This window comes from Podarcis raffonei, chromosome 5, assembly GCF_027172205.1.
Source record: "Podarcis raffonei isolate rPodRaf1 chromosome 5, rPodRaf1.pri, whole genome shotgun sequence".
NCBI lineage: Eukaryota > Metazoa > Chordata > Lepidosauria > Squamata > Lacertidae > Podarcis > Podarcis raffonei.
In genome coordinates this window covers 37,615,206-37,640,311 of record NC_070606.1, presented here as the reverse complement: position 1 = coordinate 37,640,311, position 25,106 = coordinate 37,615,206, and the positions used below count along the sequence as shown (strand labels likewise).

General features: G+C 43.6%; 1 protein-coding gene across 1 annotated transcript; it reads left to right on the top strand.

Annotated features, from left to right (window-relative positions):
- Positions 1-202: 202 nt before the first annotated feature.
- SLC16A12 (solute carrier family 16 member 12) lies at positions 203-24,594 on the top strand. Its single transcript, XM_053388671.1, has 8 exons — positions 203-224; positions 861-930; positions 9,871-10,088; positions 16,908-17,011; positions 18,838-18,981; positions 21,134-21,725; positions 22,488-22,747; positions 23,975-24,594. The coding sequence occupies exons 3-8, from the start codon at positions 9,904-9,906 to the stop codon at positions 24,220-24,222; spliced, it is 1,533 nt and encodes a 510-aa protein (XP_053244646.1). The 5' UTR covers positions 203-224; positions 861-930; positions 9,871-9,903; the 3' UTR covers positions 24,223-24,594.
- The last annotated feature ends 512 nt before the right edge of the window (positions 24,595-25,106 follow it).

Below are 25,106 nucleotides of genomic sequence, written 5' to 3'. Positions count from 1 at the left end.
GGAGTTCAAAATAAAGCTTTTGAGAAAAGTGTGTAATACAGAAAAATAGACATTTGGGAATGTGAGTTATTCAGCAACTCCAAATTGCTCATTGAGCACAGAGAATTTGCTGACTTGCTTGGCCACACCAGTTACCTTTAAACTTATGGAATGTGAGTCTCTCTCTTTGAAAGACCAGAGCATTAGTTGTGTGATCAGTTCAAAGTTTCCTAACATCCATATAGGTAAGGAAAAAGTGCTTTCCCTTGACCTCCACTCCTTTTTCTTCTCTTTCATTGTTTCATTTCATTTCATTTTATCCAGTTGATACTTTGCTTGTGGTGTTGCTTTTAGCCCAACGATTCTATTCTAGACTTAAGATGAGAGCAGAAGTCATGTACTCTAAGACAATTCTGAGATTTTTCACCTGAGTCAAACTATCTCATGCTGCCTAGTGGTAGCACTCATCTTAACTATGCCTTTATCTTTGGAACACATGCCAAATCTTGACTTCAATGTAACACAATATGGCTACTGATTAACAAAAATTGGGGGTGAGATGTGTTTTGGAGTGACCGCACTAGAAAATAGGGATAGGGAATTTATTTTCACCTTGCGAGCCAGATCCAGAATTATCCTACCCTCTGTGGACCATTTTTGATAAGAGTGTGGAGCCAATCCCCTGATGTTACATGCCATCAGGTGCAGGATTATCTCCCATCTTAGCTTCAACTCTTCTGCCATTCCTCTTGAACTCCTTAATGTAAGATATGGATGTAAAAGTGTGGACGTGCCCAGCTTCTCATGTTGCGACGTACAATGAACTTTATATAAATCCCTCTTTTTTTAAAAAGAACCACCTTATGTTTATTTACTTACAGATATGTCCTTCCATCTCTTTGCTCTGATCTGCTGACAAGTACATATCCCGGCAGCTCCCAAATCCACAAGGTAAGCGAAGCGTTACGGATTCAGATACACACGGGGTTTACATTATTGTTGCTATTACTGTTATTTATGATAATAAATCGTAGGGTGGTTCACAACTCAAAAATACGAAATAAGAACGCAAAATACATAACACAAAATACATAAGAAAAAAACGGAAGCAAAATCATTTACTCCATTAACACATTTAAAAGCCCTTGGAATGTTAATCAGCCCAAGGCCTGGTTGAAGAGAAACATTTCTGCCTGGCACCTAAATATACAGTGGTACCTCAGGTTAAGTACTTAATTCGTTCCGGAGGTCCGTTCTTAACCTGAAACTGTTCTTAACCTGAAGCACCACTTTAGCTAATGGGGCTTCCCACTGCTCCTGCACCGCCAGAGCATGATTTCTGTTCTCATCCTGAAGCAAAGTTCTTAACCTGAAGCAATATTTCTGGGTTAGCGGTGTCTGTAACCTGAAGTGTATGTAACCTGAGGTACCACTGTATAATGAAGGTGCCAGGTCAGCCTCCCTGGCACAGAAAAGGCCCGTTCTTGTGTTGCCAGCCTCCAAACCTCTTGTAAAAGGGGCACACAAAGAAGGGCCTCAGATGATGATCACAACATTCAGGTTGGTTCATATGGAGGGAGGTGGACCTTGTGGTCCTGGGCCATTTAAGGCTTTATAGGTCAAAACCAGCACTTTGAATTGGGCCTGGAAAGTAATTGGCAGCCTGTGCAGTTGGGCCAGGGGCAATGTAATATATTCAAACCATCTTACCCCAATGAGAAACCAGGCCACCAAATTCTGCACCGGTTGAAGTTTCTGAACCGTTTTCAGAGGCAGCCTCACACACTGCCTTTATTCTTTAAACAAACAAACAAAAAAACAAAACAAAACAAAACAAACAACAACAACTAATGTTGCCATTCCAAACTGTTTACATTATTTAGAAATCTAAAAAATAATGTGTTGCAGTTTAAATTAGGTAGCTATGGGCCCAGCTAGATATTCTTTCTATTGAGCATTCATGAGGATTTGTGCTCATGATGCTAAAATGTTTCTCTATGTGCAAAAGGTTTGGGGTGGTCACAATGGGTCGCTTCCCATCAGTGCATATCCCATATTATTTCAGTCTCTACTGTTTATACATTTGTGTATTTGGGTCACAATACAATTTCATGCATTCATTCATTTCTGAACCTCTCTGCTGGCTAAAAAAACTTCTGGTCTCTTTTAAAATCCTAGTCCCACCTGGTTTAGAGGATAAACTCACAGGCCGTGTGTGTTCTTGATACACAGTTGCCTGCTAATAGATATGAAATAACATTGGCACTGATAGCAGCAGAAGCACTTGTAGCAGCCGCAGCACTGAAACAGAAGCAATATGTTCTTTATCCTCTGTGACTGCCTCAACTTCAGGTCAAGGGTTGAAGCGGGATTGGCAAAGGAGATTTGGAGGCGGTTCAGCCAGGGTGACACAAATGTATCCAAACCTTTACATGAGGTCAACAAACACTCTCAGGAATCTGTTCTCACCTTTGAGCTACGCTGTTCCTTGTTAGGACTGTACCACTCAGAATTCACATGGGGGTGGGGAGGATTGCTGCTTCAAAGCTGCTCAATGGACCTATGGCTTCTAGGCAACTTGGTTTATTCAGGAGCATTGACTAAATTTTCAAGTCAATTTTGGGAATTGGAGAGTATTTGGTGCTGCCGATACAGTGCCATATGAGGCAAGGGGGCTACGGTGGCATACAACAGATCTTGATTTTTGGAAGTGAAAATAAATGAGGCATGTGTGATCTCTTGTGTGAGTGTATCCACACCCCACCCTCATTTTCTTATTTACCGCTTATAAAACATTAGCAACAGCAACAACTTCTCTTGTAGTCCCTACAGATCAGTTTAGTTGACCAAGGCCTTTCCAAATTCACCTCTGATTTTACTTTAGGTGAACTTTTGTGGAAACTCCAGCGTATACTGAAACACACCCATTTCCCACAAACTCAATGAGCTCTTAAAGCAAGGAGTTTCTAATAACTTGGTTAATGGAGATTCTGTCAGATTTGTGATTTGTGTTTGCATTGCTGACTGCACTGCAGTGTCGAGCCTCATTGTTGCAACATGTTCGTCAATAACTGCCATGTTAAAGCCCCCTTTTAAAAAAGCCCATACGTCTAAAGAAATCTCACATGATTCTTGTGGTTGAGCTATGGACACCCCCTACTTTTGGATATATTCTTTTATTGCTTCCATAAATCCCCTGATGGTCAACAGTGGTGGTAGTTGAGAGAGGGTGGAATCAATACAATGAGGCTTGATGATATACAATGATAGGCATCATAATTTTCAGAAGCATAGCGCACCAAGCAAACCTGCAATAAGTGGAAGTAATGGCCATTGAGAAAGATTAATATTATAGTACTAGTAATGGATTTTGTCCATTATCAAAATACATGCTCAATTAAAAAAAAGCCAGTGGGTCTGGTTGGGTATCTTTTCATGCTCAAGACTAGGAAACAATTGATCCTAGCCTTGTTTGATTTCCACCCTGATAGCAAGGAAGACCTCACTTATATCCATGTGAAAATGAGAGAACACTAATTAGGGATGGAAAATACCAAGAGATATAGTTGAGGAACCGGAAGTGCTCATTAAATAGGTCATTGCTCAAGTTTCTTTTTAAAATTAGGAATGCTGGAGCTCCAGCTTGCCTCCAGGACCGGCTCTCTGACCTAGAAATTCTTCCCCTGGAATCCACAAAGGGTTGGAACTTAATTCTGATGCTGACTAATGGAAATTGTTGGTTGGTTGGTTTCAGTAAGTGTTCTTCCTCAAGATCATGTACCCAGTTTACACTTTCTGTGAGGGTTTGTATGCAGTCCAGGATTAATTACAGAGGAATTAATTAAATAACTGGAGGAACAAGGTGTGGTTGGAGAGAAAGTGGGTGGTAGGACTGCGGGGAAAACAAAGTGAGAAAGATTACAGCGACATCATGATTTGCAGCTTTTAAGGAGGCAGGACGGTTTCACATGGCAACCCTGTATTTAACAAGGGAACATGCGTAATGGTCTGGGAAAGAGATCTTGATGGGAAATGTAGCCCGAGTCCAAAGCATGGGGTGATTAACTCTGTGTGCCCATTGGGTTTGTGTTTCTTGATCATCAGCCTTCCAAGTTTTATGTTTGAAACTGAGGGGTCATTTAGAAACAACACCGACACACAACCTTGTGATGTTGTGTGGGGTCTACTGCCTAAAAGAAAATGTCAGAAATTCCATTGGTTTTCTGGTTGCTTCCTTTCCTTCTAATTGTTCAGGCTCCATCCTATGCCCCTTCAATGTGGCTGAAGTGCTGCCATTGTATCATGTCTAGCCCTTAATACTTAATCCCACACTGTTTTGCAGTTATCCAACCAAGTGGATGCTGTTTCTGACTTCATGTTGACGTGAACGAGAGCTTGTACTTATTCCGCTTTTAGCTTCTGTTACATGTACAGCTTCTCATAGTAGCTGTTTTTAGATGGCGACTACTCACGAGTTCTAGAGTTGAGGCAGATTAAGTATCCTCACTCTGATGTATCCGATTTCCATTTAGCTTCACCATTCCCATCCTTCATGGGGCTGCTGAGCTTTTAACAGCTGTCCAGTTTTCCTCAAGTTTCCCTATCACTTATTCACTTCTGGGAAATCCCCCCCCCCCCGGAAGCAACAGAAACACAGAGATACCACCTAGGAAAAACACCTTCCATTTTATTGACTTGCTGCTATGCTGCTTCTTCAAAATCTGTTGCCCACGGTGATGGTGATGCTGGTGATGTTTTTGCCTTGAGGAAATGCAGAGATTAGTTTCCCCAACATTTGATCTACAGATTAGGAAGGTGTGTCTCATTGCACTAAGATGAATACAATGGTATTTCCAAATGGCCCTAAAAAAACAAAGCCTCAACAGGATATTTCTATTAGTTCTGTGCCGAAACCTGTCCTCCATGTTTTCTTCCCCTGCAAAAAATAAAATAAAAAAAAATCTTCAATTTTCCTCCTCATTCTCAGGGTTTAGAATTTCTTTATCATTTCATGGGGTGCAGGATTGAGCCTAACTTAACATTGCACAGTGGCCATGGATGGTGTGTTTTCTTTATTCCCATTGAACATTCCTTCACTGCTCTGACTGCAGGCTTCACAGCTGCCTCTGCTTCCTGGTCTGAAAAAGTCCAGCAGTAGAAAGCCACATCTATACCATACATTTAAAGCATATAACTCCCCCCCAAAAGGATTCTGGGAACTGCAGTTTGGGGTGCTAGGATTTGTAGCTAAGTGAGGAGTAAACTACAGTTCCCACAGGGGGAGGCCATGTGCTTTAAATGTATGGTGTGGCAGTGACCTTTCCCCCTGAAGTCCCTTAGTGGGCTAGAGAGGCCAGTTGCAGGATCCAGGCTCATTTGCTATCCTTTCAATATGCTCATAAGGTAACTGGGATTGTAAGCTCTCTTCTACAAATGCCCTACTGAAAGCAATTTAGAAGAGTACAGGTACAGCTTCTCGCCCTGCATGACACTTCACACCCACGGAGATGTCCTTTTCTGTGCAGCTTTTAAAGCGACCTCACCATCTCCCTGCATGAACGGACTGCAGCCTAGCACACGCGGCTCCTTCATTCAGCTGCCCACTGCAGGAGAATAACAATAAAATAATGAACAATGACTACTGCAATCAACGCACGATAATATCACCAAGGCAACTATCTGCAAACAAACAATAAACGTCCATAAAAATGGCAAAGGTAGTTTCTTTCCCAAATAGGTTTTATCCTAAACAATAGCAAACACGGTCAATAAAGAGTCCACTTGTGATATACCAGTGGCTCAGTGCTCGGACGTCTTTCTGGTAATCCGACGTTTCGTTACTAAAAAGCTTAGTCATCAAGCTTTGTAGTAAATAGTCTACAAGAGAAGACAGTATGTAAACGACTTAAAGCAGGGGTACATCTGTCCCCTTCTGCATGTTTCCATCGGGAGGAGCATAGAAAGAGGACGATGTTCTTCAGTTTGATAAACCTGAACCACTGATATATTACAATATATATTACAATATATATTTGCTATTGTTTATGATAAAACCTATTTGGGAAAGAAACTACCTTTGCCATTTTTATGGATGTTTATTGTTGCCTTGGTGATATTATCCTGTGTTGTTCACTGCACGAGCAGGTAGAAATCGCTGCCTTTTAGAGAAGCTTTAAGGGAAGCTCTAGGTTTAAGGTCACATTTAGATTTGTTTTCCAGATGAAGTCTCTTGGGGTTGTCTTGAACTAAGGCCTATTTAGCATAGACCCACTAAAATGAATGAACCGAAGTTAGTCAATAAACTTCAGTGAGTCTACTTTGAGTAAGACTTGGTTGAAGACAACCCTTAGGATTGGTTTAAATTTAGCTGGCACACTAGCAGAAACCAGTGCAATGGCATCCGCTCATGCAGTGGGGTCCCTGCATCTCTCCCAAATCCTCATCGGAGAGCTGGGAGAGCCCCCAAAACAGCACTTGGAAGAGAGGAGGAAGGGATCATTCTGTCTGACAAGCAAGTAGCATGGCATAGGGGAAAACTGTCCCTGTTGCATTTATTTCAGGCATGAGTTAAAGGCAACACACCATTATCGGGGTGGGGGGGTGGGGATTGTGATGGCTTTTAGGGTACTTCCAGAAACATGACAATGGGTTGTTACGATAACAGGTTTTTTAAAAAACTCACTGGATTTCCTTCAGGTAGGGTAAATCTGGATTAGATTGGGGAAAGCTAGGTACTGACGTTTTAATGTTCATAAGGACACTGGAAATAATCTTGGATGCATGTGGAGCACCGATACATAATAAACCTCTTTCTGGAAGCAGACTGATTTTTCGCTCGGCACTTAAAACAGTTTGAGTAGAGTGGTCAGATGAAAGGGGGAGCAGGGCTGCTATACCTGCTGCAATCCTGCTTTTCTACAGCTGTTAAAGGTGCCAGGAATCCTGCCCTCCTTTTCATCCCACCACCTTTCTTCTGAACCTCTCTTCCACTTTTGGTGTGGTTGCATGTAAGTCATGTGCATGGCTATAAAGGAGCAGCTTTTATAGAAACGTTTGGGGGAAATGGAATGTAAATATTTAAAACAAGTCATGCATAAGGTTAATATGCAAAATGCTGAGATTCTTAGGAAGCACTTTCCTGCCAGATCTCCTGTTGATCTGAGAGCCAAATCTCGCTTGGAGTTGGTGTGTATGTTCAAGCAGGGCACTTGATGCACAGCAGAGGATACAAGGCAGCTTTAATGATCACAGTTTTAAAAATAAAGAACGGAGACCCTTGACAACTGGATGAAAGACATAAATACTCTTCTACCCAGCACAGATATAGAGGTATAGGGAAATGTGCAGAACTGCTTCCTGTTATGAATAGCTCATTCCACTGAATGGGACCTTGGCCCTCTGCCCCAAAGTCCTGGCCTGGCTGGTACCACACCAGAGTTCTGTCAAGGTAGGGACCATTGCGCAAGCTATTCCAAATGCGAGTTCTGGGCACATTCCTGGTACTTTATTGGTAGCTATGATGTGGGACCATAACATTAGAGTTGGCCTCAAGATCACTGCTAATAAAGCTGAAATGGAACTAAAAGCTTCTTCCAAGCTGCTTATCGTTGTTTATCTTGAAATGGACTCAGTTCCCTCATAGAAATGGCATTGGATAAGGTTTCAAGGGACTGCCTGTGATTCTTGTCAGCAGGAATATTGTGTGTTCAACCACTAAAGGATTAGGCTTCAGCTGGGCTATTTTAGGTCTCCATCCAAGGAAAACTATATCACATACCAGACAGCTTTGCTTATTTGTTTTATTATTATTATTTTTAAAAAAGAATTCTTCATTCAGCAGGGGAAGAAACATCCTTTTCAACAAAGCAACAGAATGTTAATGTTGATGGTCCAAATGAAGTGCTTTTGCTTGAGTAAGGTAGTGGAAAGTGTGGTAGTGTCTTAGCTCCAGGGTTTCTCCAGATAATTTAGGCTCTCTGACCTGGAAGTCATTTCCAGTGTGGTGTAGTGGTTAAGAGTGGTAGTCTTGTAATCTGGGGAACCGGGTTCGCGTCTCCGCTCCTCCACATGCAGCTGCTGGGTGACCTTGGGCCAGTCACACTTTTTTGAAGTCTCTCAGCCCCACTCACCTCACAGAGTGTTTGTTGTGGGGGAGGAAGGGAAAGGAGAATGTTAGCTGCTTTGAGACTCCTTTGGGTAGTGATAAAGTGGGATATCAAATCCAAACTCTTCTTCTTCTTCTTCCCTTGTTCTCAGATGAACAAGGGGGCATATCCATACTATGAACTAATAACGGTTCATAAATATGAGGAGGTTTTTCCTGTCAGTGTAATTGGTAAGACTTTCTCCAGAGAATTCTGAGAACTATACAACACCATAGTTAGAAAATCCATTCATATCTATGAGGTGGATTTTATATCGATTTAATTGTTAAGGTTTTCCCCAGAGGATTTTGGGAACTGAGAATTCTGAGAACTGGGAACCCTTTCAACACAGCTTCCTACCCCTGTCCAATAAGACTCTAAAATTGGGCCCTGACAGCAGTACAGAAAGGCAACTGACAGGTCCAATGAAAGAGGTTGTGTGGGTTTTTAGATGAAGGTATAAGGTGTTTTATTCACTTTTGTTTGGTAAATTTGCCTACCACTATTCACCTAATGGCGATTTACAGCACAATTAATCCCAACAATAATAAAACCATGATAAACCCATTTGAATAAAACTATGAACAACATCACATTCTTTAGAGATACCTGGGTTATTCTGTTGGTATGCTGGCTTGCATATGACTGGAACCAAACTGGATATTTTATTTCTTTTACTGGCTTCTCCTTTGGATTTCATGGATTTATTTGAACATAGTTGTAAAACTCCTCTGAGGGGCAACTTAACCTAAAAAGTACTGTAGTAAAAAAGCTTTTTAAACTAACAAATAGGGAAGGGGTCTAGGAAAAGGAAACATATAATGCAGAGACTGCATTTGAAACTGGCTGGCTATCTTTGGGATTTAGTAGTGCCCATCTTTGGTCTGGCTTTAAATTCCAGCTTGCTGATCCAGTTCCTCATTCAAGCAAAGCTATAAGGGAGATGATCTTCAAAGGCACTTTTAACAGTTGGGCCGCTTGATGTTAGTTATGCCTTTGACATTCTACCCTTCCCAACTTTAGAAAGATGTTAACTGCTTTTTTTTCACCACTGGGGGGAAATGCTGTTGTCTTAGCCATGAAAGTTGCATGCAAACCTTTCAAGAGTCATCATTCTGCACTTCTGGAAGATTAGCCTGTGAGCAGGCCTTCTTCTTCTTCTTCTTCTTCTTCTTCTTCTTCTTCTTCTTCTTCTTCTTCTTCTTCTTCTTGCCATTATTACATGAAAACAAATGTTCTATCATACATCTAAGGCTGTGATCCTGTGCATAGTTACTTAGGAATTAGTGATGTTAATGGAACATCTGAGTAAATATTGGTTTGTGGACTGGACTCTAAGCCACCTCACCAGCTCCCAAGTATCAAAGTAAAACAACAGGACATCGCAGTTCAGGATTCAGTCCATTCAAATGCATTTTGAATGTTAACGTGCTCTGATTTTAAAATATTCTGACGATAGATTTTCTGTCAGATACAGAGATTCCATCTGTTATGGGTGAGGCAGAACATGAAGTGAGATCAATGGAGTGACTCTGGATTAAAGTGGCGAATATGGCCCATAGTCAGCTGCTGCCAACAATGCATAGAATTTACTCCTGCGGTTGTTGGGAGTTAAAAATAAAAAGCTTAACTTTAAACAATAAAGCTTGCCTCTCCATTGAACTATTTGATAGTGGCCTTTGATAGAGCCATGTGTGGTTTGCTTTGATCTGTTCCCTATTGTTTCTTTTTTGCTTTTTTGTTTCAGATGTCAAATAACCCATGTGCCAGGTAACATTCCATGCATGCCTTGCCTGTCAACTGGCAGGTCTTGCAGAGTGACTCTGGACAGAAAGGAAGACTCCTTATCCCAGCCATGGCTGCACCAAGGAAAGGTTTAAGCGCCTCCCCTCCCGATGGTGGCTGGGGGTGGATGATTGTGATCGGCTGCTTCCTTGTTACTATCTGCACGAGAGCTGTAACAAGGTAAGGGCGTTTATGGGTGTGATTCTTCACCCAGCTTTTGTTGTTGTTATCCCCTGCTTGAAAGCGGTGGGAAATGCTACCTCGTGGTCCAGGAATGGAGGATGTTAATTAATTTATCTGGACACTTCTTAGCCACGTTATCTGCAGAATGATTACAGCAGTCCACTGGATAGCTCAGTTGGTTAGAGCATGGTGCAGATAAAACCAAGGTCACAGGGACAGCTGCATAGTCCTGCATTGCGTGAGATTGGACTAGATGATCCTCAAAGTCCCTCCCAACTCCATGATTCTAAGTCTAATAATAGCAGGATTGCTTTACTAAGGCAGCATTAAAAGTGTGTCACAGATATTGAGAAAGACCCAGGTGGATCACCTGAGGGGAGTGCATTGAACTATGTGACATCCCTCTGCATCCTCACCAGTCTCACCTGATGCATGATGGTACCTTCCTCTGCAGAGCTGCAAAGACATGTAGGGTTGTAGCCGGCTGTGTCATACTCTTGAGTACACCTACTGAACTTGTTGGTTTTGAGTTAGTCAACCCATAGAGTGGATGAGGGCCATCAAGCTGATACTGAATCCAGACAAGATGGGTTCCATCCAGATAAAGTGAGTGGATGGAGGCTTGCAACCAGTGCTGTTTGGACATGTATTTCCCCTGGAGGACAAAGAGTGGAATTCTGGAGTTCTCCATGCCAACCGGGGAAGCTCGAGTGGTGATAGCAGCCAGGAGTGTTTTTTTTAACCAATTTAGACTGGTATGCCAACTGTGCACCAGTCTGACCTTGCCTCAGTTATCCAAGTGTTAGTGATATGCGGGCTGGATTTCTGCAACGTGCTTCACATAGGACTGTCTTTGAAGTACACCTGGAGTACTGTGTCCAGTTCTGGGCACCACAGTTCAAGAAGGACACTGACAAACTGGAACGTGTCCAGAGGAGGGCAACCAAAATGGTCAAAGGCCTGGAAACGATGCCTTATGAGCAACGGCTAAGGGAGCTGGGCATGTTTAGCCTGGAGAAGAGGAGGTTAAGGGGTGATATGATAGCCATGTTCAAATATATAAAAGGATGTCACATAGAGGAGGGAGAAAGGTTGTTTTCTGCTGCTCCAGAGAAGCGGACACGGAGCAATGGATCCAAACTACAAGAAAGAAGATTCCACCTAAACATTAGGAAGAACTTCCTGACAGTAAGAGCTGTTCGACAGTGGAATTTGCTGCCAAGGAGTGTGGTGGAGTCTCCTTCTTTGGAGGTCTTTAAGCAGAGGCTTGACAACCATATGTCAGGAGTGCTCTGATGGTGTTTCCTGCTTGGCAGGGGGTTGGACTCGATGGCCCTTGTGGTCTCTTCCAACTCTATGATTCTATGATTCTATGAAGACTGCCAAGAACATAAAAAGATCCCTGCTGGATCAGGCTAGTGCTCAATGTTCTCTTCTTGGTACGGCCAACCAGATGACTTCAATTGGTACAGAATGCAGCTGGCTGTGTCCTGTTAGGAGCCTGGCAATTGGTTCACGAGGCACTTATGCTGATTGCCAGTGCATTGCCAATTCAGAATGAGGTGGTTGCATTTATTTAACAGGGAGCAGTTTGCATCCCCATCAGGGCACGGGGCTGAAGCTTCACTGTGCCAACTTTTTTTCATTTTGCTGCCACCTTCAAAATTGGTGGGCTCTGGGGAATCTGCTTTGAGCGGGACAGAAGAATTTGCGGGGGGCGGGGAGCAGATCAAGCCATTGGGAATCAGGGTTAGGCACCTTAGCTTTGAAAACTTAAATGCTTCGGATCTGAGTTACTTCGAGGACCGCTTTTACAGCCTGTATGTTAAGATCTGCAACGGAGGCCCTCACATGCCTGCCACTGAGAGGGTGGAGAGCACAAGAGGGAGGCCACAGTGGCCTCACATTTCTAGAAGACATTTCCTGCTGGGATTCCTCAAACCCCATCGTCACACATATCCAGGAGAGCCCTGGATACCCGCCTTCGTTTCCTTCTGATTTCCTTCTGAGATTATTTTCCTGTAGCAATTTTGCTTGGATAATTTATGTATGCATTTCTTGCTTTTATTAATATATGTGAGGTTTCAATTACAATTGTACTGCATTGCATTTTCTTTTGTAATCTGCCTTTGTGGTGGTGTTGGTGTTTGACCTTTACAAAGCAACCTAAAAGTACTGCTTTTGGCACTGGATTTAGTAAAACTGCAGAACAAGCTCCTTTTCCAGACCTGGGCATAGCCTCGTTAAGGAATACAAAGGTGCTGATGACCAATCAGATTCTTGAGGCTGATTCTTGAGCAAATGAGGTTGCCAGGGTAACAGAGGGCATGATGTCACCACAGGAGAAAATGTCCTTTTTAAAAAACGAGGCATGGCTTGCATTTTTAGCAAGGGTTTTGGGGAAGAGGAAGGGTGGGGCTAGAGGTCATGTGGGCTGAGGGACGGACAAGCTGTATGGAGGAGACACAGGAATTATGTCTAGGTTGCCTTTAAATCAAGTGCTGTGCCGCTGTAGCAAGCAAGTCCCTCTTGAGATGTGATGCTCAGAACCCTCTCTCCATCCAGACTCAGGTGTAAATAACAAACCATATTTCATAAAGACCCTACAGCCTCCACTGTGCCCAAAGGAAACATAAGCCCTGGTTGGGTGCCAAGACCCCTTGTATCTTGCACTGCTCAGCAGAGGTTGGGGTGGCCGATAACAGTACTTTAAATAAGTAAAATTAGTCTTAGCACCCGAGGCCACAAGGGTCTTTTCTATACAATAACAGATTAAGCGGCTGATACAACTCGCTGCTCTTTCATCACATCCTAATCTTGCTGTCTGAGGCTTACTCTGCTTAGTGATAGCACTGGCCTAAGTTCACAACCTTTCCAAAAATTATGCAAGAGGATGGCAAATGCAAGAACCAAGGTGAGAACGACCTCCTGTTAGCACTGCCACCTTGTCAAAGTCTCTACCTAATGAAATCCTGACAAACCAGCTCCCCCTTGACTTTTCAAAGGTTGTCTTGCCCTGGAGAGGCGACACCCAAGGGTGTTCTTGGCCCCCATGCATGTCAGCGGAGCATACACAAACCCATTCCATCCCTGTGCATTGGTGGTTGCACATCGTTTGAATGCATGCAAAATTATTGCCCCCTGTATTCTGAGTAGTTTTTGCCCCAACCGTTGTTAATGTTGATTGATTGGTTGCAATGTTGGTGTCAGGGAATGGTCTGAAGGTGAGTACTGGAGAATGCATTCTATGGCAGACCAGCTTCTCTCTGATGGAGAGCTGGAGGGAGAAGAGTCTCCCCCCTTGTCCACATGCTCAGAAGCAGAGAGAGAGAGACAGGAGCTGAACAGCTTAGGGAGGAGTTAGCCAGTTTCAACATAATGACAAGAGAACCAGAAGAGAGGGGGCATCTAGTTGAGACGTCTCTTGAGAGTGTGGTGGACCCCCCCCCCCGTTCACCATGGACTCAGAGGTCCGAATGTATCAGAGAGCAAAGGAGTCAGAGGGAGGGACGAACTTCCCATTGACGCCCAAAATGCTGCGGAAGTCGGAAGGAGAATTAGACTAGCCAACTCCCCTTCTTGCGGAGAGCTGTGTATTTGTGCTCGCGACATGATGCTGTAATAAAAGGACTATAAATCTATCAACTGCTCATTAATTCTTATCTGTGAAGTTTCCGAAGGGAGGGGAGGACTTTCCATGCCTGACAGTTGGTGACTTTTTAAAAAGTTATAATTTTGATGTGAGCCACCTTGTGCAGAAGGTGACACATCAGTTTAGGAAATATTTCCCATGACCAAGACGCTTTGTAATATGATTTACACTTGTTCAAAAAGTAATTATTAAGTTTGTTTAATAATTATATTTGTTCAGTAAAAAAGACCCCTATCCAATGGGACTGCTGCACTTACCTGATGGGCTGTGTGCTGTTTGGTCTCGGTGGGCAACATGAGAGACAGAGAGAGACAGCAGGTTTCTTGGTTCTGCCCTGTTTTTTGAGGACTTGCCTGACATGACTCATGTCTCAGACATTGGTTGTGCAATCCCTTTCCACGACTACCCTCAATGAGACGGGTGAGTGACCCAAGAAGGCCCCTTCTCTATATATACTCTTCAAGCATCTTAGATATTCAGAAAATATCTGATACTGCCTTCCTTCAAAATAGAAAACAGAAGAAGAAAAAATTGGCCAGCGTTCAGCGTTTGCATAATACACATGTGTTTTGGAGACAAAATTATTCCTCCAGGTGTTGCTCTTCATCCACATAACACATATCATGCAAACTACAACACTGATTCAGAGCCGCTTTTCACAAACTGTGCAAGGACTGTTCAAGAGTGCATTGCACAAATTAAAATGCATTTGGCCCCGAGGTGTGGAGGAGATTTAGGCAAGCCTGTCTCTGTTGGTTTGAAAATGTGGCTTCAGTTCCATTTTCTTCCTGATGATAAAACTTTAAGAAATAGAATTATACATGGAATTTTGTTCCCACCAACCCAAGAAGGGCAGAAACATCCAGCCAAATATTTAACACTGCAGGCTGTGTCTGCTAACTTGTCTAGAGGAAAGAGACTGAAGCCTCAGAGCATGGACCAGGAGGAATATCCTGCAGCTATACCAAGTGCGACAGATGACATAACATGAAAATGGGCCTCGGTGTTCCAGCCAAATCAGCTGGCACGGAAAGACAGCTCTGAGTTGTTTTTCAGAGGTGAACGTGTTTCAGTTAATGCTGTATCATGATGAGCTTGAAACAAACACTGCCATTAATCATCAGTTGTGCACACACGGGCCCCTCGGAAGGGCAGTTTTCTGTCATGTTTGCAGTTTTCCTAGGAGGAAGCTTGTTTATCTGTATGAAGCAAGGGGAATGTCTTATCTAAAACGGAGAAAAGCCTTTTTAATCCACACCTCTTGGGTGGGTGGGTGGGTGTGTCTTGCCCAGAACAGTGAAAATTGATGTATAGATCACAATAATCGGACATAAACATTATAAGCTTCAAGCTCCATTTCGTATTCCTTCATAAGAACACCACTCAGTAGATCTGTGTTGTTCAGAACAATGCACCTGCTTGTACAGGCTCTGTGCATACCTGGGATAGGAGCTTTAGTCTGAGACTACACAAAAGATGGTCAGCCACCGTCACCCTCCTGTTTCTTACAGAAACAATCTTTCTCATTTCTCTTTGAGGGAAATATTTGAGGGCTTATTTGAAAGAAGGGGCCCAGTAACCCTCACAACAGGGTAAAATCCATGGCTAAATAGTCAATGTCCATTGGCCACGAGGACCATATTCTGCCTCCACAGTCAGACGCAGTAGGCCTCTGAGTGCCAGTTGCTAGGAAACACAAGTGAGGAGAGTGTTGTTGGGCTCAAGTTCTGCTGGTGGGTTTCCCAGAGGCATCTGGCTGGCCTCTATGAGAACAGGGTGCTGGAGTATATGGGCCATGGACCTGATCCAGCAGGGCTCTTCTTACTCTATTAAAAATAAGTCTCCCTGAAATAACAAACTGGGCCTTGAGCCCAAAGACATTCCAAGGCTCCTTGGTGCCCTCAAAGTGAAAACTAAATGGAGTCCACACACTGGTGAGGAGAAATGGACAATTTGCCATTCTTTAATACTAATCTCCACCCCCAAAAAAGAAATCTATAAAATTTTCAGGTTTCCTTGCTTTGCTAATGGTAGGGCTGCTTGATTTTCAGGAGTTACCAAACTTTTGGGACCTGGGGGCATATTTTCAAACCAAAGAAACTGTTGTTGGCAGCACACCGGGGCCCCAACTCTCACCTCCCCTACCCCCTTGAAAATCCCTCTGTGCCTGGGCATGGAAAAGGGTAAAATAGTATTGGGAAATGATTGATAATGAATTGAAAAAAATGTTTAAAATTACTCCCCCCCCAAAAAAACCCCAGAGTCCTTTCTGTTGGGGATAATTCAGACTGAAATTCCTACATGTAAGAAAAGATGGTTTATGTATGCGACAACTGTGGCCCATGCTTTGTTAGCCCAAAAATGGAAAACGAGCAAGGTCCCAACCAAAGAAGATTGGCAATTTAAGTTGACAGAATATGCACAGCTTGCAGACTTAACATATAGAATAAGAGAACAAGAAGAACATACGTTTAAAGAAGATTGGAAAAGGTTTATTGAATATATGGAAAATAATTGTGTATATCCGAAAACGCTGGCGGTATTAAGATAAATTCAACGGTGTAAATAAGTTTTGATAGATGTAATAATGGAAAACCGACTAGTATAGTTTTTGTAAAATATGCAGGGATAAGCTCAGGTTCTCCTCACAGATATAAGATATGTAAAATGAACCATGGAAAGAGAAGAAGGGAAGTCAGTGATATCTTAAGTATGTAAAATTTTATCTGAAATTATAAAACAGGAAATTTAATAAAACACACACACACACAGTCCCTCTGTGCCACAATTTGGGGTTTTTTGGTTGAGCAGTGGGGAGTATTCTGTTGGCTAAAGGTCCATGAATGTTACTTAACTTTAGATAAATGATAGATAGATAGATAGATAGATAGATAGATAATAGATATAGATAATAGATAGATATAGATAGCTAATAGTGCTCATATTTGTTTCTATTATTTCCATTCCTGCCCTCGGGTGAACACATGAATTATGGCAATTTCCATGCCCCTTTCCCTTGCTTTGACATCCCTAGCTCAAAAAGCACAAGGAACCATGTTGAATTCAACTCTCTGCCTTTCACTTGGAATCCACCATACATCTTAAGTTAGTTTCCATTTATTCTTTAACTGTAGTAGCTTAACATGTGTGTGTGTGTTTTCCAGGTGCATCTCAATTTTTTTTGTGGAGTTCCAGACTTACTTTGCTCAAGATTATGCCCGGACAGCTTGGATCCATTCCATAGTAGACTGTGCTACAATGTTTTGTGGTGAGTATTTGGATCAATTGTGTGTATGGGTGAAGTACTTTTAGGCTGCAGTCCTATGCCTAAAAGTCTCATTCAATTCAATAGGACTTCCTTCTGGGCAAATATGCATAAGATTGTGCTGCACGTCTCCTTTTAGTAACGGTGTGATAAAGGTAAAGATAAAGGGACCCCTGACCATTAGGTCCAATAGTGACCGACTCTGGGGTTGCGGCGCTCATCTTGCTTTATTGGCCAAGGGAGCCAGCGTTTGTCTGCAGACAGCTTCTGGGTCATGTGGCCAGCATGACTAAGCTGCTTCTGGCAAACCAGAGCAGCGCACGGAAACGCCGTTTACCTTCTCGCCGGAGCGGTACCTATTTATCTACTTGCACTTTGACGTGCTTTCGAACTGCTAGGTTGGCAGGAGCAGGGACCGAGCAATGGGAGCTCACCCTGTCGCGGGGATTCGAACCGCCGACCTTCTGATCTGCAAGTCCTAGGCTCTTTGGTTTAACCCACAGCACCACCCGTGTCCCAACGGTGCGATACATAGTCATAAAAAACCAGAACTAAATGAGCAGAGTTTCTGGTTTAGACCTGCCTGATGATCAGAACAAGCAATTCCACACAATCTCTCTGGTTTCCAGTTGTTTCATTTCATTTATAGTGCACTGCTTTCCTGTTATGGTTTAAAATACACGATATGCATTTTAGTAATCAGGGAATCAAAGTTTAAGGCAGGTACTTATTGGAGAAACTTTTAGGATGCACTCCCATCACTTTGTTTTGGACTACAGTGGTACCTCTACTTACGAATGCGATCCGTTTCAGAGTGCCGTTGGCACCCCAAAGGTCCGTAAGTAGAGTGCTGCTACTGTGCGTGCGCAAAGCGCAATAGTAAACACTTCCGGGTTGGCCGCATTTGTAACCTGAAAAGCCACAACATGAAGCAAACGTAACACGAGGTGTGATTGTAATTACACAAGCTGAAATGCAAAACTCACAGGGTACAATTCACTTCCTGGCCTCCGAAGCCATATTTGCGCAAGCAGAAGGGAATTGGCACTGAAAGACCTTTTAAAAAATGGTGGTTTTTGACTTAAGTTTTATTCAGAGCAGGCCTACTGAAATGAGTTAAGCCCATTCATTTCAGTGGGCCTACTCTGAGTAAAATTTAGTTGAACGCCACCCAGTGTGAACTTTCGTACGTTTAAAAAAATTCACAGACTAGCATGGAAAAAAGACAGAACAGATTTATGAATGAGTATGTGTAAAACTGAGACAGAGTAGAAACAGGCCAATCTGCTCATCTCTACTCACATCTATTGTCAAGTGTCACCTGGGAAGGGGATGACGTGGGCTCCTTTGACCCATATGTCTATTGCTTCCCCATCTGCAAACCATCACTCACTGAGAATTCCCTTATGAGATAATCTCTACCCACATTTCTTTATGAGATGCACAGAGTCATTGTGGGGCATAGAACCTATTTTTTTCCTCGTTGGAGGATAACATTGCAACATAACTTAGGGAGTGTGTTATTAATTTAAATGTACAAATCACCTGGGCTCTAGAGCGGATGCCAATATTTTCTTTTATCCCCCTCCCCACCGTTCTTGATTTATTTATTTTTTAGGGGAAACAGCCATGGTTGAAAGCTTTATGGAGGGTAGGGTGAAGAACCCATGGCAGCCTTTCTCTCTGTTTGTTTTGGGAGCATCACATATATATGTGTATCCCTTTTTCGTACACAGAAATCTGTCCCCAATGTGCATGCTTGTCCATGTGAAAGTACATGTGTTCAAATGGAGATGCACCCCATTGACTGCCTTCATTTTCATTTTAAGCTCCACTGGGGAGTTTCATCAGCAATCACCTCTCCTGCCAAGTGGGCATCATTCTGGGAGGACTTCTTGCATCTGCTGGACTTATCCTGAGCTCCTTTGCCACAAGCCTAGAGCATCTTTACCTTTCCTTAGGAATTCTTACAGGTATCATGCCATTATTATTATTATTATTATTATTATTATTATTATTATTATTGCATCAACACTATTATTCTCCATGCTTCAGGAACCTCCTCTGAGCATTTTTCTGGGAAATAAGCTCTGCTGCTGAATTCATTGAGACTTAACCCCAGATAGGCTTCTAGAGGACTGCAACCTTGCAGCAGAGCTCCATGCATGTTTCTCAGGAGACTAATTTGACTAACTTGTGTGTCTGTTGTGTGTGTTTAGAGCTGCAGCCGCTGCCCAAAATCCAGCTGGTCATCCTAGTGCTGTTACTTCACCAGAGGCACCCACTAATGGAGGACAAGAGGAGATGATGTTGGCTGATTCTCTCTCCACCTGTAGCCCCTGGTAGTCCCTGAAAATCTGTCCTGGAGGGCTGAGGGACCCCTCAGAGCATATTTGTGGAGGAACACTGAAGGCTGCTGAGGAAAGGAGATGAGGTGTGGGGTGTGGGGTGTGTGTGGAAACTCTCCCCTCCTCCTCCATTAGTAGACATATCTGTTAATGGATCAGAATATCTTGCGCTTTTACATATGACCATGTGGCGTTTGCTTCCTAGGTGGGTCATAAGGAAAGGGTTAAATGAATGTGAAGTGATTGGCCAGTGGGAACCCAAGGGGAGGAGTTAGAGTTAGGGTTGGAGTTGTGTGGAAGTCAGTTGGGAGTTGGAGAAGGAAGAGGGAGGATAAGTCTGTGGGTTGGTCGTGTTGTGTGGTGAGAGAGTGAGAGAAACTGATAGGTGGAGTCAGATAGACAGTTGAGATAATTAGTTAGCAGTTATTAGGAAAGGTATAAGCTGGTATAGAAACTAAGATTAAGAAACTGACAAGAAAAATTATCTGAAACCATAAACTTGTTAAGGCTTATAAAATAAACTTGCTTATTTGATTTAATGTTAACAACTGTCTGGACTCCGTGTGTACCCGAGGGAAACGGGTTGGTGGCAGCGAAGAGGCAATCACAGTGGTGGCACAGGGATCAATAGACCGTCAAACGTCCGGGGACCCTGTGTGATTTGATGGCGTGGGTTTGAATCCCACCCTGCCACCACTTTTGTGGCGATCAACAAAATCAAGAATATGGTCAACAAAATCAGGAATATGAAGGAAACAATCAGAACAAAGCCAAGGTTACTTTTGAAAATAATAATTCTGACTTGGATTCTCAGATTGCAAATTCAAATGTTGGAAATCACAATGGGATCTTAATTTTGAAATTCAGAAATGCAGGTTTGTTGTTTTGGTGGAATGCCATAATTATGTCCCTATGACTGTTCACATGTTGGTGTTACAATGTGAGGCTCACCAATGACACCTTTTGAAGTTCTCGTCAAATTTCCCACTACTTCTCACTAAGATTCACAAGTCTGCAGCTGAAAATTCTGCCTCTCAAACTCTGGATTCTGAAAATTCATCAGATTTCAACTGATCCCCCAGTTAAAGGCCACACATTGTGACGGTGTAAAGTAAGCACACCAGTTAACCTTCTGTGCTTAATTCACTAAATTTAAATGTGGAACCAGCATCTTCAGCTGATTACATTGCCTGGGTTTGTGCGTGTGCGTGTGTGAAATAACCTGCAATGTTCTGCTAGTTCGTTTTCTTCAAAAATGAGGAACGGAAATGTTTACACAGAAATTGCTGACTTGTTAAAACTTGCATTATAGCCACGGTGATGGGAGCTTAGTGCACAGACCCCTGCAGTTTAATAACAATTTTGTAGAAATGCTGTACTCAAATGCTGCCAATAGCTTGTTTGCTAAGAAAAAAAGGTCCCTGTTATAGCACATATTGTGCGAGTGCTTCAGTATCAGCTTTCAGCTCAGCTATTGCCCAAAAATAACCAGCACTTTGTTCTAGCAGATTTCCTTCATGCCTTAGCAGCTTCCTGAATGACAATTACTATGAGAACCATCTATGGAACTCACTGCTGCAAGATATGATGGCGAGCCCTCAGTTTGGTGTGCCTCTTGAACATAGCAAAAATCTGAGAGCAAACTATGAAGGGGGGCTATTTTCTTTATGCTGATCTTATTGGCCTCTTGTATGGTTAAGAGAGAAAAGAAACAGTGATGGCATCTGCATTGCTAGCAAATCGTGTTTTGCTTGTGTTTGTGATTTCCTTCTTCCAGGCCTGGGATTTGCACTTTCTTATTCACCAGCCATAGCCATGGTGGGCAACTATTTCAACAAGAGGAAAGCCCTGGCTTATGGGATGGCCATGTCGGGCAGCGGCATTGGCACCTTCATCCTGGCCCCGGTGGTCCAGCTCCTAATTGAACAGTTTTCCTGGCGGGGAGCCTTGCTCATCCTGGGAGGTTTCGTTTTAAACCTCTGCGTCTGCGGTGCCTTGATGAGACCGGTTGCGGGCAAAGAGGACCGCAAGAGCGTGCCCGACTTCCCAGAGCAGGAGTTTGGGCCGGAAGCACAAAAGCAGGACTTGACGCAGTGGTCAGTCTGCTCCCCTCTGATCAAAGTCTGGTCCCACAAATACCTGTGCCAGTGCTCGTGGCAGGAGTACCACTTTCTGCTGATGCCGGACTTCGTGGTGCTCGCGGTGTCTGTCTTGTTCATGGCTTACGGCTGCAGCCCCCTCTTCGTTTACCTGGTGCCTTATGCCTTAAGGGTCGGGATGAGTCATCAGCAGGCGGCCTTCCTCATGTCCATCCTTGGGGTCGTCGACATCATCGGCAACATCACTTTTGGATGGCTGACAGATAGACGGTAATGGCCAAGAGCGATGACATAGAAAGCTGGGTGATGTGGGATAACGAGCCCCATTGCATGCCCCACGGATTATTTTCCACGTTAAGAAGAGTGCATCTTTCCTTCCTCCCCCCTTCAGCACTTACAATTTTATTGTGGTTTCCATTTTATCCAGTACATCTTGGGTCCCTGCTAAATAATACAGGCTAGTTGGGACAAGGGTGGCGCTGCGGTCTAAACCACTGAGCCTCTTGGGCTTGCTGATCGGAAGGTCGGCGGTTCAAATCCCCACGACAAGGTGAGCTCCCGTTGCTCTGTCCCAGCTCCTAGCAGTTCGAAAGCATGTCAGTGCAAGTAGATAAATAGGTACTGCTGCGGCAGGAAGGTATATGGCGTTTCCGTGCACTCTGGCACTCGTCACGGTCCTCTGTGCACCAGTAGCGGTTTAGTCATGCTGGCCACATGACCTGGAAAACTGTCTGTGGACAAATGCCGGCTCCCTCGGCATGAAAGCGCGATGAGCGCCACAGCCCCATAGTCACCTTTGACTGGACTTAACTGTCCAGGGGTCCTTTACCTTTTTATTACAGGGTAGAGTCCACAACCAAAGGAGACAAAAATCCAACAAATGCAACAGAGCACGTCCAGGCAGAAAACATGAGGATCAGCCCCTGGAGTTGCAGATAGATAGATAGACCCCAGCTACAGTGAAGATCACGGATATCAGATGAAATAAATATGACTTCATTGCAACTGACTCTCTTGCCTACTGCTTTGCAGGTGTCTGAAAAAGTATCGTTATGTTTGCTACTTCTTTGCGGTGGGGATGGATGGCCTGTGCTGCCTTTTCCTTCCGGTGCTCCAGAGCTTTCCGCTCCTTGTGCCTTTCTCCTTCACCTTCGGGTATTTTGATGGAGCCTACATCACGCTTCTCCCAGTGGTCACCGCGGACGTGGTGGGCACGGCCTCCTTGTCATCCGCCCTTGGGGTGGTGTACTTCCTTCATGCAATACCCTACCTAATCAGCCCACCTGTTGCAGGTCAGTTTTGTATGTGAATCAGCTTCCCTGGTTATGTATGAATCTCAAGTACATGGCTTTACCGGCCCCTTCCCTTTCTTTCCAATCACTGCTTGGATTCCTCTTTCACTAAGCTGAACACCAGAGGGCAATACATTCCTTCTGTATGCAAGGCAAATGCAAGAAAGAGGACCCTAGAGAGGTCCAGTTAAGAGGAAACAAAAAAAACCCAGCAGACACCATACTGCATTGCTATAAAGCCAGTAATATGTGACAGATCTGAACAAAGTTCTTCATTGTCTTCTGGGTATTTTTCTTCATTCTCTCACTGTGAACTTTCAGTGCAAAATCACACCTTGTTTTCCTTAACCACTCTAATGCAAAGGCCGCCTGTGGATACTCTTGTGCTGCTATTTAGAAGTAGCATTTGCCACTGCCACCAAATGTCTGCGTCAAGGCAACTCAAATTATCTGCCAGTTATCTCAAATTGGAACCATTTGCCTTATGTGAGCTATGCAGACCAAACAGTCTGGCAGGTCTGGGTTTAAATTCTTACTCAGCTGTGAAGCTCATTGGGGGACTGGGACTCAGTCACTCTCAGCCTGACCCCTCCTCATGGAATTGTTGTGAGGACAAAGTGGGGTAACCCACATCCATGCAGACGACCATGGGATACAGAGGTTGATGATGATAATACCTTCTGCTGCTTCTAGTTGCATTGCACCTAGCAATGTAGAGCATGGAAGCCCTGCCTGTCATATTGCTCAGCATGTCCTCTGGCTTTCGAGATTTCACCAGGTATCATCAACACATTTTCAAGGATGACCTTTGCAGCCATAAGGGTTAGGTGCTCCCTAATGCATAGGGACACTGGTGGTGCTGTGGATTAAACCACAGAGCCTAGGACTTGCTGATCAGAAGGTCAGCGGTTCAAATCCCCGCGACGGGGTGCGCTGCTCTGGTTCGCCAGAAGTGGCTTAGTCATGCTGGCCACATGACCCGGAAGCTGTATGCCGGCTCCCTTGGCCAATAAAGCTAGATGAGCGCCGCAACCCCAGAGTCGGTCACGACTGGACCTAATGGTCAGGGGTCCCTTTATCCTTACCTTTTAATGCATTCTTAATATTGTACACTGCCCTGGAATCATTTGATAAAGGGTGGTATATAAATTGAAATAAATAATAATAATAATAATAATAATAATAATAATAATAATAATGGTGGCAATGTTGTATCTTTCCCTACAGGTTGGCTTGTGGACACAACTGGCAACTACATGGCCTCGTTTCTGCTGTGTGGGTTTTCCATGATATTCAGCTCGATGCTACTGTGTTGCGCAAGACTAGCCAAGAAGGCGAAACGGACTCCCTTGAGGCCTGGGGCCAAGCAACCAAGCTGGACAAATGGAGCCATTGTCTATTCTGTAACTAGAGAATTAGATCCCAGAGGTGTGGAGCTGCTGGCCAGTGAGGCAAACAGTTATAGCAAAAGATGACAACGTGCTTGAAAGGGCCCTCCCCCTCTCCTTAGCGTACCCAATAACCTTTTGCTAAGATAGATTTTTGTTAAGTCTTGCTACACTATTTGAAGATGTTCCTCCCCACTGGAAGAAAGGAGAGAAGGAATGCTCCTTTGCATGGGACTTTTGTTTTCTGTCCTTTCAGCAGGTAAAAAGCCTGTGCCCTAATGAGGGTAGCAGAGAAGGAGGAAGTTCTTCTCTGAGGATGTAGTTAAGATAGATTCTAACGCAGTGCCGGGGAGGTTGAGGGTGGCCCTGTATGCACAAAGAAGGCAAACTAGACATTCAAATAGATGATAAAACTGTGTGTAAAACAATGTTGACACAGTAAAAAGCTTTTTAATTTTGCACGTGGCTGCTCTTGCCTGGAATAAGCAGGGATGAAAAAAGGTTAAATGCGTTCTTTGGTTTACTCTGAAAATCAGCAGATGCCTATTGACTTCTGGAAAGGAACGCAGCTGCAGAACTGCTGCTTTATACTGTGGTTAACTTTATTTCACAAGGTCACAAAATCTGCTTTACGATGTGCCTGGATTTGATAAACAACTGAGATGTTGCTTTTGGAAGGCTGGCAATTCTCACAGGTTTCTTCTTTAAAACACCTGAAAACAATTTGTAGTAATCAGAGGGAACGAATGGAAGGAACGAATTTCCATTTGAAAAAACTCATAGCGAAGCTGGCTCTACTATCACAAGGAGTTGTTGCGACATTGCTGGTATGGAGGCAGCTTTCTACTGAGCAATACTGCGCTTTTGCAGTATTGATGTGCAAAGTAAACACAAATTTATTGAGTACATGCATCCAACCATGTGGGTTCTTGCTTGTGATGTAGCCACTTAAGTGCAGTTGTCTATGGTAA

Excerpts from the sequence above, each read along its gene's own strand:
- SLC16A12 (XM_053388671.1), top strand. The coding sequence starts at position 9,904 with ATGCATGCCTTGCCTGTCAACTGGCAGGTCTTGCAGAGTGACTCTGGA. Across the intron at positions 18,982-21,133 it reads TTCCTTAGGAATTCTTACAG|GCCTGGGATTTGCACTTTCT; the intron begins GTATCATGCCAT and ends TCCTTCTTCCAG. Across the intron at positions 21,726-22,487 it reads GGATGGCTGACAGATAGACG|GTGTCTGAAAAAGTATCGTT; the intron begins GTAATGGCCAAG and ends ACTGCTTTGCAG.